Source organism: Myzus persicae, unplaced genomic scaffold (assembly GCF_001856785.1).
Source record: "Myzus persicae strain clone G006 unplaced genomic scaffold, MPER_G0061.0, whole genome shotgun sequence".
Taxonomy (NCBI): domain Eukaryota; kingdom Metazoa; phylum Arthropoda; class Insecta; order Hemiptera; family Aphididae; genus Myzus; species Myzus persicae.
This window is the reverse complement of record NW_019101865.1, coordinates 147,353-161,030: the sequence shown is the minus strand read 5'-3', so window position 1 is coordinate 161,030 and position 13,678 is coordinate 147,353. Positions and strand designations below refer to the sequence as shown.

The following is a 13,678-nucleotide window of genomic DNA, read 5'->3' as shown; positions in this document are numbered from 1 at the left end:
ATGCAAAACAAGAGTTACGTAAATGTATTCATAATTCTAATCATGTACATACAGAGCTACGTTTCACAAACACCAAAAAAAAAAAAATGCACTTTCCCACAGAATTCACAGCCTCAGTAATAATACGTAATATTTTATTATCATCCAATAATGTTTTGTACTCATATAATACCGCTGGAATAATATCGGCAATCACTTAGACCCTAAACGTACGAGTATACAAAAGTCAATCGAATCCCGAATACATCGATACCAAAGTGTTATTGGAGCGTTATAATAAGACAATGTCTCTGGCATAGTGTACACATTAAACACACGTATATTGCTTAATATACTATAATTCATGTAACACACACACATATATATATATATATATATATAATATGTATATAGGTAATCCGATGCAACTGAATAAACTTTAAATAACACCAGAGTTACACAAACTTAATGCCAAACTTTAATATTTACATAATGTTTAAGCGATGCGCTAAAATAAACAGAAGACGATTATAATAATACCGAACGCACACGAATAATCCAAACAGATCGATTTATCAGCATACGCGCACGGTATCGCGTAAGGCATTGGTTCTCAAACTGCGCGGTTTGAGGTCCACTGGTGCCGAGCACAGGGCTACACGACGGTGCGTCGGAGGCCGCGGTGGTAGTATTGCGTGGAAAATGAATAAATGAATGTAATATGTTTTGTACTGATGTCTGCGGCGGGTCTAACATTGTTTTACGCCGTATATGCGAGTACAGGTATCCATGCAAATGGTTATTCTTTTCGACGCACGAATATCGTCGAAACCGAACTCAAACTTTGAAAGGATCTATTTTTGGCGACGAGCCGTACCCGAAGAGAAAAAGTTTGAGAACCTCTGGTGCGAAAGATTGCAAACGGTAGGCACGTCGCGTAAACACGAACGGTTCGAAGCGAGCACGACTTTTGATGACGTTACCTTACAGCTTATATAATTACTATTAGAGTTGTGAGACTTACCGCATTATAATGTTTATAAGATTTTTCGACCGGAATACTTCAACGAAACCGTGAAAAATATTTTTTTTTTCTTTTAAACTTATTTGGTTTTGGATGGTCGCGAATAATAACTGTTGATTAAACACGCACGATATTTTGTCAACCACGTTTTTACGAATTACTGCGTTAATGGTTATAAATCAGGTTCATAAATGGTATAACCTGTATTATCGGTTAATTTATCACTTATCTATTGGCTATTATTTATTAGTTTTTGATTCTTTTCAAAAAAAAAAAAAAAACGTTGTTTCGCTGTATACACAGTTTTTTTTCAAACTTATTTTTACACAAATTAAAAATCACGAATTTGACGGAATTTTAAGATCCTACATATTATTACACACTATCTACTTTGTATTTTACATAGTTTTGAAACATAATTATCACCACCGCAGTGGAATTAAACACACGTCGGAGGGATCAACAAGTGATCGTCACTAGTATATTTCACTGGTTTTCAATTCAAGAATACATTTCATATTTTTTACCAGCACACGTCGAATATTGTACTGACCACATATTATTTCGGTATGTATTTCTATCGTTAACGGCGGAAATCATAAATCATAGTTGTTATGTTCTAGAAATTCGAAAACTCGCCGAATTCCACAAGTAAATATTTTACTGAAATCCCGCGATAGTAAACCGGACTCGCGGGTTAGATCGACGTCGGGCGATGAGAAGTTCGCTTTGGGGTCGCTTTCGATCTGCGCAGTGCACTCGCGGCAGGTTTAGCAGCGAGTGGGCGAGGGTTAGGATCCGGTAATTAACACGTCGTTACATCCGGCCGTCTGATGTGTAATAATATCATTACGGCGCTGTGTTCTCGTTATTCAATTAATACCGCGGCGCATAAATACGCGCGATATGACGTATCGTTATATCGTGCGTAGGGGTATTCGGAAAAAAAATCCCCGGAAAAAAAATCCCCAAAATTTACTTTGTCGAGTTTGCAAAGTTTACTTATATAATATAATATTGTACATCCTAAACGGAGACAAACAAAATATTATGTCGGTGTAGCGTCCTCTCAATAAACGCGATTACGATGTTATACCGACCAACTAGTTTGAGTCCAGAACGCATAATAGCTGTAAATCGCATTATCCACACATAAAGACGTTATCTACGTATCGAAATCATTATAGTAGTACAATAAATTGAAAATAATAAAATGATCGAAACAAAATTTCTTAAGTCTAGAAAAATATTGTTGGTGTTCTATTTATTACTGCGGGCCTATATTGTTAACGATTACGACAACCTTAGACAGTCAGTATACTTCTATAGTTCCTGTACATAGTGCAGTGTAGAGTACCTTGTCTCTGAGTAATTTTTATATCTTTGACTGGTGTAATTATGGAAATCCTTAAATCCACTCAAGGAGTTAATCCACTCTAATAGTTATCATTCAAATTGTATATATTTTTATTATTATTAATTATTATTTTAGACAGCTGTATCCAACAATTAGGTATAACTTTGGGGATTTTTTTTCCTTGGGTTTTTTTCCTGTGGATTTTTTTTCCGATGAATTTTTATCCGGGGGTTTGTATTCCGGGGATTTTTTTCCTAGATTCGTGCGTAGGTACACAAAACGCCGTGAAATTAATCGAACATTTTTCACATCGGTCGTATCGCACAATACGCAATACAGTGCACCAAAGACGAACGGTTTCGCGCATGGCTTGTTTCGACAGAGCACATAATCGCCGCCGTGCACACTATATTATATCGGTACGACAATAATGTGCTCGTATCGTGCGTACACGTGGCACGTCAATCATTTAGGGTTGGGTACCTAATAATATTAAAATAATAATAATAATATTGTCCGCTGACGCCGTTGAAATCTCTCCCGGCGATCATCAAACCGAATAAATTATGAATTAAGCGTTGACGCAACGTTATTATAAAAATATATTATTATTATTATGCTCCAGACTGCAATACCAAAACGATACGCTAAAATAATAATAATAATAATAATAATTACATTATCTCGTCGATGTGTCATGTCGACGTCTTCAAAATAATGTGACGGACACTTGCGGCGACCGAGATAAATAATTTCGTCGATGGAAACACGCCAAAACCACTGGGGTCGTCACATTTTGTAATTTGCACGACGCAGGTAGGTAGGCAGATGCCTACCCGTGTCTTGTCATCAGCCCCAACCCACCCGACTGTAAAACATAATATATTAAAGCGATAACGTTTCTGAAAACGACTCGTCAGAATATTCCGACACAAGCTCGACGACCCGAACGCAGCGTCGACGTCTCAGCGACTTTTGGCCCCGCGTCGATTTGTAATCAACATTTTAGAAATCGAAAATGAAAATCCATTTGAAATCGCGATCGGTTAACCGGACAAGTGAAACGAATTGAAATCTGTTTTTGAAAAAGTCTTGATTTTGCTCCTACAGCATCAAAAAACAACAGTCCAAAAAAGTTGAGTACCTAATTAACTTTTCATTTCTCTGTAAAAAAACGATTTCGACAGTCATTACTAGGGTTGAGAGTATGTGAAATACTTCACTCACAATTTGAAATTTGAAATTTTTCAAAGTCTTAACTTTTACTCTTCTTGAGATATTTCGATGAAATATTGATGAATACATTTTTTAAGTTTTCAATTAAATTTCGTGTTATTTGGCCTATGTTCCATTCTGATATTTTAATACCTGATCAAAAATATTTAATTTATATTCGCAGCACGTATAGAAGATACCTCCTAATATCCATGAGATTGATAAACATTATTACATAATTCATATAATTTACGATGTAAGCAATATATCTATAACATTGTCCGCTTCACATTCAACTAAGCACCTATATTTGTTTATTGTAGTTTTAAATTCATTTTTTTTTCATTTTTTATCAAGATTAAATATTTCAAAAAAATTTATTTCACTCTATTTTAGAATCCTACTCAAATTCGACTCAAGTCATCCGACTTTTGTTTTTAATTTCTCAGCGTAAGTCGTTTCCAAACCGGTGGTGATGTTTTATTAGACACCTCTCAGTGACTCCCGATTATTTTGGTCAAAATATCCGGTGTGTACTAGTTGCGGTCATAATCAAAAATTACATACTAGTTGCGGTCACCCCTCAAAAAGGTTACATACTAGTTGCGGTCATCCATCAAAAAGGTTACATACTAGTTGCGGTCATTCAAATAATAATAACTAAGTATACTAAATAATATAATAAAATATAGTTTATATGATGATTAAATATGAAATTAATATTTCGTTTATTTATTGAATTTAGAAAAATGTATTAATCAACATTTTCCTTCCCATTTATATCGAAAAGATAAAAGACTTAGGACTGTCTACACTATTATTTTTTGTGTAGTTATGGTTAAAAATGTTGATACCTACTTATGTTTATATTACGTGGTTAAACTTGTGTCAAAATATAGTATATAATAGTAAACTTGTGTCAAAATATAATATATAATAGTATAATAATAATAATAATTATAAATTTTAAAATTTTGTAGGTATAAATTGAAAGGAAATAACTTTACAGATAAGTAGTGGTGTTCCCACATATATACACTGTGTGCATTATATACAACTATGATAAGCTATGACCGCAACTAAGATATTACCTAAATTGGTGTGACCGCAACTGTTATATCTGTTTATCTCAAAAATCGTCATGACCGCAACTAGTATGCAGCCAAAATATCTATTCTAATCTACTGAATAAAATGTTCTGGAGAGCTCCGAGAGTTTCAAATTACTACGTTGATTTGATTTTTCGAACGAATCTTTTTTTTTCCTACTCCTAAATTTATATAGTTGATTACCCAACATTTCCTGCTCGAGGGGGCAGTTGCGATTTTTTTGCTTAGCAAGACAGTGAATTGTTGTATAATACGTGTATCGTGACATTTCTGAAATCCATCACTAGACTAGGCCGGTGGCGGATTTCGCGAAAACATAACAAAACCCGAAAAAATACATTTATTTTTATTTCGTTTCACTTTTATTTTAGTTTTTTTTATTAGACCCGTCATAGTTTTTGTCGGGTACCCAAACCTATTTGTTATATACGGGCCGCTGAAATTGGCAGGTGTCCCATTGAGTATTTTGTCACGGACAAGGGGACGGACGGCCGTCGACCCTGAGATGACCGAACTTACGACGGATGACAAACGATCTTTGTAGATAATATAATACCCGTTTAATTAGTTTTTGCTGTGTCGACGTCGTGTGCCTATGGCACAATGTAAGTGTATTTTGAGATAAACCGAAACAACAAAACAAAAAATTACTGATCAAATGCAGCCGTAAATATCATATCTATACATATTATATTATGGTTTTTAAAGTTTTTTCACAACGTCAAAAACTTTATTCATTGTTCAACGAGATAAAATATATTTAGCAGCAGCGTACGTTGAATACGCCATTTTTCTCGATTTCATATTTCATCGCTCCAAATTTCCGTCCAAACGCTATTACTGTTATTTCACTTCGATAATCACATGATTCGCCATCTTTGGTCGCTGTATACAGACATTTTTTTTTGATTATTTAATTGGTCGAAAAACTTTTTAGAAAAAAAACAATAGTCATAGTTAATGATATCCGAGGACAACGGTATTATACATTATAATATTATATTTTATTTGTGACGGTTTTGACAGTTCTGTGCTGTAAGTATAAGTGCCGAGTCCGAATCGTCGACTTTTTAGCAAATCGGTAAAAAAAAAATTAATATTTATCGCGTTTTCGACCCTACAAAAACCGTGACCTCGGAATCGTACCTATATCGACAACCGTTCGTCGAGCAGTACCTATTGATATGCAGCCATCGGATTATTTTGTGTGGTCCGTGGATAGCAATATTATTGGCCACTTAATTATTAAAAAAAAAAAAATCATACGAAAAAAACCACACTATGTACATTTTTTTGCCACGACTTACATGCGTATAGGTCATTATGTTACTTTTTTCTTTTATCTTCTGAGAAACTCTGCAATTGAGTAAGTATTGAACGATACGAAAAATGTGTATTAAATGTATTATTTTTTTCGAAAACGTTTCATTTGCGGTCCGCATGGCAAAGAGTAAACTATTCAATATGTTTGGCACAGTTAATGCTTTGAGTTCGGCATGCCTGACCTAAACGGATGTAAAGCATTGTTGCATAAAATTACAATAATATCCGTTGTTATGGTATTCAATACTGTGACTATAATAATATCGTTATATTATTTAGTACATTTTAGACGTGGGTCGAACTCAAAAGTATGGTCACTAACTGCACTCGAACCGAACATCGTTCAATCGTGCGTATACGTCGAACCGAAATTGTACCAAACATTTTGTTTGAACATGCCGAACTGAATTTTTACTGAGCTTTTGAATTAAATGTCGAATCGAACCGTTTAGTTTTCTGTCAAATGAAAATACCTAATCAGTTTCGTAAGTTAATTAAAAATAACGATAATGCAACCAGAATGAGCATTTGGACTGTGCACTTAAAACATAATTAAAAAGGCATATTATATGAAATTATAGGTATTAGATGAAATAACAATTTATAATCAAGTACCGGAAACATTTTTCGTTCAAAAACCTATAACTATTTACGTGTTGATTAATGATACAGGATTTCGAATTTCTTTTCAAGTTCGGTTCGGTTCGGACTTTTTAATACTGGGCTCGACTTTACAACTCCGATCTCGTTCATAAAAAGCAATCTGAATTTTCATAAACGCATACAAACTGTAGATGTTTTTGCGGACTTACACACAAAAATTTAAAAGTTAATATTTAAAACAAGCAATAGGTGTGTTGTTATTCTTTAATTCGAATCACTTGAAAAATCGGTTTTCAAAAACGCACTCATTATGCTTACCTAATAAATGACATAACGTATTATTTAAAAAACTATTATTTATTTTGATGCGTTTGTTAAAAGATACCAAATAATTTTATCCATTCAAGTACATATTTTTTGTGTAAATATATTTTTAAATCTCTTTTTGATACAACAAAAAAGAACTAAAGTCTTACCAAAAATAAACAAATGTATCTTATATTCATATACAACCTTATGGTACACATATGATATTTTTACATTTATTCTTATAAATGTAAAAATAATTCGAAAACGTTTGTTTTCAATGAGCTGAAAATTATAAAAATTAAAATCTATTTGCTAAAAATGTCAGCTCGCTTTTCGTGGGAGTCGCCGATGTCATTGGCGATAAGCCCAATAATTCAATAACGCTCTCCTGCACCGCACTTCTCTGTTGCAGTTGAATTATTATCCGAAACTGGTGTTGCGGTATAGACCGTATATACCTAACAACAACAATAATATATAGCAGAACACACTTGGTTCGATGGAAAAAGTGTAAAAAAAAAGAAAAAACGACGTTGATGTCGTCTATCGAGTAAAAAGAGCGTCGACAAATTTTAGAATCATAACACAACGATAAATCACGTGTCGACGGTGTCTGATCGACCAATTTTAATATTTTTTTTTACCCGTGACCAACACATTTTTTTAAACCTTCAAATTTTTTTTTAAATTACTACAAAATAAAATTGGAACGTCGGCCGCCTTGGAATCAATATATGCCTCCTGCTATGCACTCTAACGCATAGGTGGGCATTGACTAAAATTGACTGGTTAAAAAGTTAAGCAAACGTAATAACTCGACCAGTTGGTTAATTTTCTAACCAGTTTCAGAACGTTGCTTTATTTTCGATTGACCGTTGGAAATGTTGGAATAAAATTAGCTTTTTTCGGTCGATATAGAAAAATAATCTATCGTTTCAACGTTAAAAAAGTTACTTTTTTAAATTTTTCTTAAACACCTTTGGAAGTAAAAAAAAACGCTTAATTACTATAGTACCTCGTACAATGGCGATATATGACTTCTGTTTCTCGATTCAATCGGAGTCATGCCATCGGAGCGCCATAAGTAGAAGAACTTTTTTTTAAATATTATCAATAATTTTATTTTCCGCGTTCAGATTAAACTTTAATTCGTTATTTGTCGACTGTTGTTAACTATTATTTAGCGTCTAACTCGAGTAAATTATTATAATATTATCGCCGTCAAGCCTCTTCGCTGTCGGTGCCCCGCGAGTCGCTTGGATCGGCGCCGTCTGACCGACATTGTTTTCGTTTTGCAGTTCGCCAAACTTCGGCGGCGGCTCGTCCTCGAAGCCCGGCCACGCGGCCAGCGCCGACGACGTGTCGGCGGCTGCGAGCAGCCACCACCATCACGGTGGGTCTTCGTCCGCGACCAGTGCCACCGAGCACTTGCTGCACAAGGACATAGCGGCTGTGGCGCAGGGAGGATGGAACGTGACCAAGTCGCTGATGAACGTCAAAGCGGAGGAGGACAACGTGAGTATACTCGCAGAACATATTATTATTATAACTGTTATAGCGATGATAACAGCAGTGTCCGTTTTGAAGGTGCAGTCGACTCTGGATCTGTGTGAATCGTGATTTAAAAAAAAAAAAACCCCCCGCCTGTTATAGGATAATAATAATAATTGAGGGGCGACATTTCAAAACGTACTGGTACTTTTCTGTTATCCACACTACCACTGGATGCCGCGACTACCGTCACCACTCGATTCTGTTATCTCGACTACTTAAGTAATATCCAGATAGTCCTATAGCTTGATACACAAAACACACGAATTTCCGTTTATAAAGTAATGCATATTAGTATGTCCTCAAAATTATCACAAAACGTCAAGTTACATGTTCTAAAATTATCACAGCAGTTGAGAGTCTATTCTATAAATTATTACAACATTAAACATAAATTCATCAAGATATTAAATATTACATATAAAAATAAAAAATCACGGCTACAGAAGTCTTAAATTTTCTATTTTTTGCATTCACGGCGCCCCGGAAGTAAACCCTTCTCTTGAAAAAATTCAATCGCATCTTTTTCACTGTTCGGTAAATTCCACAGATTCATAATTATTTTAAAATTAATAAATACAATGACGGAAATACAACAACTGTCAGCAATAGGTAATCGAGCGAGTTGTGGTCACAGCATCGGCGTGGTAGTTGAGATAACGGAATGGAGACTCGAGGTAGTAGGGATAACAGAAAAGTACCAACGTACTATTTCCAAAATTGAAGAAATTGAGTTATATATTGATTTTTATGGGAAAAAAAGGCGGGAAATCGAATGGAGTGGTCGAATTGAACCAAAACGTACTGTTTCCCTTGTCAAATTGAAGTTGTTGATCTGTTATCGTGGCACAACGCACTATTTCCATGTCAAATATTAGATCAAAACGAACTATTTACGAATTGCATCAAAACGTTCTATTTCCTGTGTTAAATAAGAGTTTGGTTTAGAAGTATGCGGCAAGACGTACTAATTCCTAATATTTTTATAAAACGAACTATTTCCATATTACTTTAAAACGTACTATGTTCCGTGTTATAAAGATAGGAAACGAAATTGAAGTAAACACAAAACGTACTATTTCCAGTTGTTTGAAAATACATAAAATATTTTTTGTAGATTTTTTATAATTAATTCATTTATATAAATTAACTGTGCAAATTAATTTGATTGGTTTATTAATTTATTTCTACATCTAAAAACATTATCATCATACACCAAGCATTGTGATTATTGACAGTAAATTGCGCCAGAAGTGATGATGGTCAATGATAACACCTATCATATTCATTTAATTCATCTCAAAAACCTCAAACCACGGCCTTAGACTTTGTAATAGTATAATATAATATTATTACAATGTATAAATCAAGAACTAAATGCCTTGTGCATCGAGCAATACAGGAGGTAACTATTTCCATAAATCAGACCAAAACATAGGTACTATTTGCCGGAAATAGGTAGGACGTTATGATGCAATTTAGTAATTAAAATTATGAACAACTACATTAAAATTAAAATTTTAACAATAAATGCCATCATAACTAAAATCGCTGAATTTTTATGAATTTCATGATGTTTTTACGATATTTCCACGAGTTTTTAGTAATTCGGAACAGAAAATCGTGTTTCCTGAAAAAAGTGTAAAATGGAAATAGTAAGTTTTGAAATGTTGCCCCCCAATAATTATGATCCCTACGCGCATTGTATACGGGGCGATTCGCCAGACGACTAATAACGCTCACCGCCATTTTATGGTGAAATTTTTTTTCGTCTCGTGAAATTTTTACTATGTTTATACGATTATATCGCCATCTCTGTCTTCGGGTTTATCCGGCCACTACGACCAACCCGTTTCGCAGTCAATTCTCAAACCATCTATACACCCAAAGACGGAGTCTTTCAGTTTGATCAACTCCCAATGCCCCCGCGTCACTGCTTATTACATCTATTTCCATTTCGTTTTTGGTCTTTCCGCGGTCTCCCCGAAGTCTTTTTCTACCCCGTGTTGTTCGGCCATAGCTATAAATAATGAGTTGCGACTCCTCGCTATGTGTCCTGCTCAGCTCAATTCTATCTTATATCTTTTTCGTAGTCTCTACGATGTACTCTCCGTTGCGAATCGATATATATTTTACTAACTCTCAATAATTTTCTCTGTCCCTTCACACCTATTATAATAATATAATATTTAATTGGCTCAAACAATATTGTTCACAAATAATTTTCTTCCCAGAAGTTATTCTCGTCTGATTTATTCAGTGTTTAGTTTCCAGACCAATATTATGAATCGTATAATATAATTAATTCGTATCTTTATTCGAATTCACAAACGTTACGATTTATGCTTTACATGCTTTTATCTCATCACCCGAGTGACCAAATTGGCAATAAATACTAATTTCATCTGTTTACTATCGTGGCATTATAATCAGTAAGCTGCAATCAACAGAAACCATTTATGAACAAAAAATTTCGTCTCCAAATCGTTTCTTAAATTGTCAATAAAAACAACAATTAAGGGCCAACAATTAAGGATCGAGACAACAACAACTATCCTATATTTTAAGCTGGACTAAATCACAGACATTAAGCATAATCTTATCACAAATGGTTGAGTAGTTTTTGAGTGCGTTGCACGTAAACTCGTTGTATGAGTAATTTTTATACATTATATTAGAATATTAACGATTATTTTAGGTACTACTGTTGTACAGGACGAAGGGCACGCTGTGTTTTGCGTGCGTTTCGTTTAACGTTTTGATTTGCACCTAAACGGTTATTACGATAATAATGGCCTGTAACCAAATGCACGTTAAAGATTCGATTAAGATTCCCGGAGAAACACGATCTGTGATCGTACTTTGTAACAGGCCACTGAACACACTATCAAAGTGATAAAACTTAATGTCCTGCAGTTTTACACTAGGAATTTCGCATTAGAAAATAATAAAATAATTGAAACAATAACATTGATGTCATAATACACATGATCAGAGAACATTAAAATTTACTATCCGTGAAAACGAGTATTTTTTTATTCTAATTTGAAAATGTCGTCACAAACATTTCCCTTTTATTAGGCATTCGGCAGTACAATTAATGATTCTTAGACCCAAACAATTGCTAATTACGCTGCTTACCCGTCGGATCGGCTCGGGTCACAACTCACGAGAAGAATGGTTCGTCGAGAATCGGAGTAAGAGTTTTTAGAAAAACGCCATGTGTTCGATTCAAAACTTACAGTCGTATTCTTTACACAGGGGATAATTATGACAAAACAGTAACTGATATTGCACATTTATTATTAACATCGACGGAATACATAAAATAGTAACAGCTTAGCTGTGTGTGACTTCCACTCGATAATAGTTTTGATTAATATCAATAAGAGAATAATCTCTGAATTAAACTTAAGTGGATTGAGCATGGCACACTGTATTCAGAATTCAGTGCGTAGTCCACTTACAAGTGGGTTGTATTATTGTTAAATATTATGTATGATAAAATGGTTGAAGGATCAACGCTCAGTTATTTTGTCATATTTTGCCCACAGGTATAATAATGTATACTCGACTAATGGACTGGGTGCAATTAATTCCAAACCAATTGTTTGAGGCGCTTCCGCTGTGGTACCCATTTGACAACTGATATTATTGTTATTGATAAATCGTTAAGTGGCATTTTTTCCCTCAATTTTCTACACATCGATTTTCTTTGTTACGAGCAGGGATATTGCCGAGGAGTATTTTCTTGAAATTGTCGAAAAAAAAAATGAAAAACAAAGTTGCAAATATTTTGTTTTTATCGCTAGATCAATTAGAAAAACTGAAAAGAAATATTTTTGGAGTAAACTAGGTAATTATTCCAATTTTTAACAATCGAGACAAGCATCAGCCCTGAAAAAGTCATTTAAATTGTTGTCGCAATATGCGTTTTGTCTGTATTTATTTCCTGAGGTTTTTCGAGAGTAGGTACTCAAATGTCTACAAAAATATCACAGGAAAAAAGAGTCCATGTGCAGAAAAAATTGTCCAAAACGAAAAACAACCTTTGTGAAATTTGTCAAAATCAAAAATTAAATTGAATAATATGTGTGGAGTATAAATATAGTAATAGAAGTATTGAAACGTAAAATACACGTCAGTAATTTACCTATTATTATACTTCAGGTAATATTTTAATAATGAGTTAATTATTTTTTTTTCTCTTTAAACGAATATTAGTTTTTTTTTTAAATTATAAATCAATCAAGATGATACATTTTCAGTTAGGTATGTATATAAATATCTATTATTTTTATCTGTACACAAATCGTATTTTTTATTCAAACAACTTTTAGAGCGTTTTAGAGAATATTTTTGGTTTTGGATAATTTTTTCAAGGACATTTTCCTTCCGACATGTTTACCATATACAGATACGTTCAAATAATTAATAGATACATTTAGTTCAACCACCAACTTTATTGAGAAATTTCCGTAAAAAATATCAAAAATAAATACACGACGAAATAGGTGAATACAGATGAAAAAATGTGTGATGTAGGTTTAGCTTTTTTATTTTTTTTTAAATATCTTGAAAAACGCATTTTGAATAGGAAATGATAGTTTTTCATTTTTGTCATCATCTAAATTCTTAACTCTTATACAAATATGCTCTATTGTCGTTCGTTTCCACTCGTTTACTATGCATTAATTATGTACCTAAAATATATATTATGTAACAAGATCTAAGAATGTTTGTTCCTCTCTGAAATGTATAGTTTGGAATATGCCTTTCTGAATATTTTATGGCAGTTAGAATTCTCATTCACTTGACGTTGATTCCTTAACCATTTGACATCAAGATTGACGGCGATAATACTATACGTATATTATTCACGTATAATATTAACAACAGTATTGGGTACCCGAGACGTAATAATCGGACTTCGGTCCTGAACGAAGATCAGCCGATTCGGTTAATATATTTCATTTTAGCGTTCATTTTTGGATTTCAATAAACGCAGGTAATTTGATGATTCGTAAATCGTTATCACAGTACCTATAAGTAGTATAATATAGGTAGGTAAATAATATTAAGTTCGATGAATTTTTTCTTTTGAACAACCAACACAATAGTACGTGATTACCAACTGAGAGAATTATTTAAGCTCAACATTTTCATAACAAATGCATGATGTAAGAATAATATACATTTTTCATTTTT

General features: G+C 33.7%; 1 protein-coding gene across 2 annotated transcripts in view; it reads left to right on the top strand.

The window, feature by feature from the left end:
- LOC111030614 (synaptotagmin-7) overlaps positions 1 to 13,678 on the top strand; it is a 261,996-nt gene that overhangs the window by 154,528 nt on the left and 93,790 nt on the right. For both annotated transcript variants that reach the window (XM_022310198.1, XM_022310200.1), the window contains exon 3: positions 8,218 to 8,434. In XM_022310198.1, coding sequence (XP_022165890.1) covers positions 8,218 to 8,434 — 217 coding nt within the window. The remainder of the gene's footprint in view (positions 1 to 8,217; positions 8,435 to 13,678) is intronic.